Genomic DNA, 1,063 nt, shown 5'->3' on the forward strand with positions numbered 1-1,063 from the left:
GCTGCCTGCCCGCCCGCCCGTCTGTCTGTCCGTCTGTCTCTCCGTGTATCTGGGAAGTGCTCGGCACAAGGTTGATTTCTTAACGCTCACCTGGCTTAATTAATTGACAGGCGCCTGCCAGAGCCCGTGCTCCACGGAGCCGGCGCTGCCAAAGCTTCCTGCGCCCAGACCCAGCCGCTGCCCGGCCCCTGCCCCCCCCCCCACCACTGGGGGCTCTCCAGACTGAGGGGTGCGGAGGCCGCGGGACCCCCCAGTGCCCAGGGGGGCCATGGGACGCTGCGGCAACTCAGCTTGCTCTCTTGTTAGAAAAAAAGGCAGATCTCTGTAAATCCAGCCTCCTCTTTCCTCCCTCGTGGTAATTCCTCCCCCCGGCCCCCCCTGCGCCCCCAGTAACGCGCTCTCTCTCTGGCAGACCTCTTTTTCCAGCCCCACCACAGAAGTCCCCTTGCCCATGGGCGAGTTCCTCAGCTGGGTCAGCGAGTCGTGGAGGGCGGCAGCTCCTCGGCCGTGCCGGCCAGCCCAGGTAACGCCGATTTTGCCAGTCTCTTGGGAGCCGGGGTGGCCACCGGCGCGGGGGCTGGTGCTGGGGCTTGGGCTGGGCGCTGGGCTCTCCCGGCGGTGACACCGAGGTGTCCCGTGGCCATCCTTGTCCTCCCGAGCACTCTGGGGTACGCTTGCCCGCGGCAAAGGCTTGCTGGCCATGGTGCCGGTGGCCGAGGCGGCATGGGGGGGGAGCAGGCTGGCGCGGGGGCGGGCGCGCGGTGCTGCCGGCTGGGCTCGATGGCTTCATCTCACGCACCGGTGTCCGTGTCTCATCCCATCTTTTCTGTTGGCTTTGTTGTAGCGTTGCTGGATGTCCATCCCACCTCCCCTCACCGCTGCCACGGAGCCCGCGCCCCCCGCCCGGGGCGGGTGGGACCGCGCTTGAGGACACGGGGACGTGCTCCCTCTCCCTTGGCGTTTGCCAGAGTCCCCCGGGCAGAGACCCGGCACCGCGCTGACCGGGCGCGGGGGCTGCCCGGCGGCACCGCAGCCCCCTCGGCCGCCAGCGGGGTGCCCCGGC

At 69.5% G+C, this 1,063-nt stretch overlaps 1 protein-coding gene across 1 annotated transcript in view; it reads left to right on the plus strand.

The window, feature by feature from the left end:
- Positions 1–1,063, plus strand: part of LOC106890118 (dystonin-like) — a 41,583-nt gene that overhangs the window by 148 nt on the left and 40,372 nt on the right. Inside the window, exon 2 of the mRNA XM_014945703.1 lies at positions 413–523. Coding sequence (XP_014801189.1) covers positions 452–523 — 72 coding nt within the window. The 5' untranslated portion in view covers positions 413–451. The remainder of the gene's footprint in view (positions 1–412; positions 524–1,063) is intronic.

Source organism: Calidris pugnax, unplaced genomic scaffold, assembly GCF_001431845.1.
Source record: "Calidris pugnax isolate Ruff unplaced genomic scaffold, ASM143184v1 scaffold160, whole genome shotgun sequence".
NCBI lineage: Eukaryota > Metazoa > Chordata > Aves > Charadriiformes > Scolopacidae > Calidris > Calidris pugnax.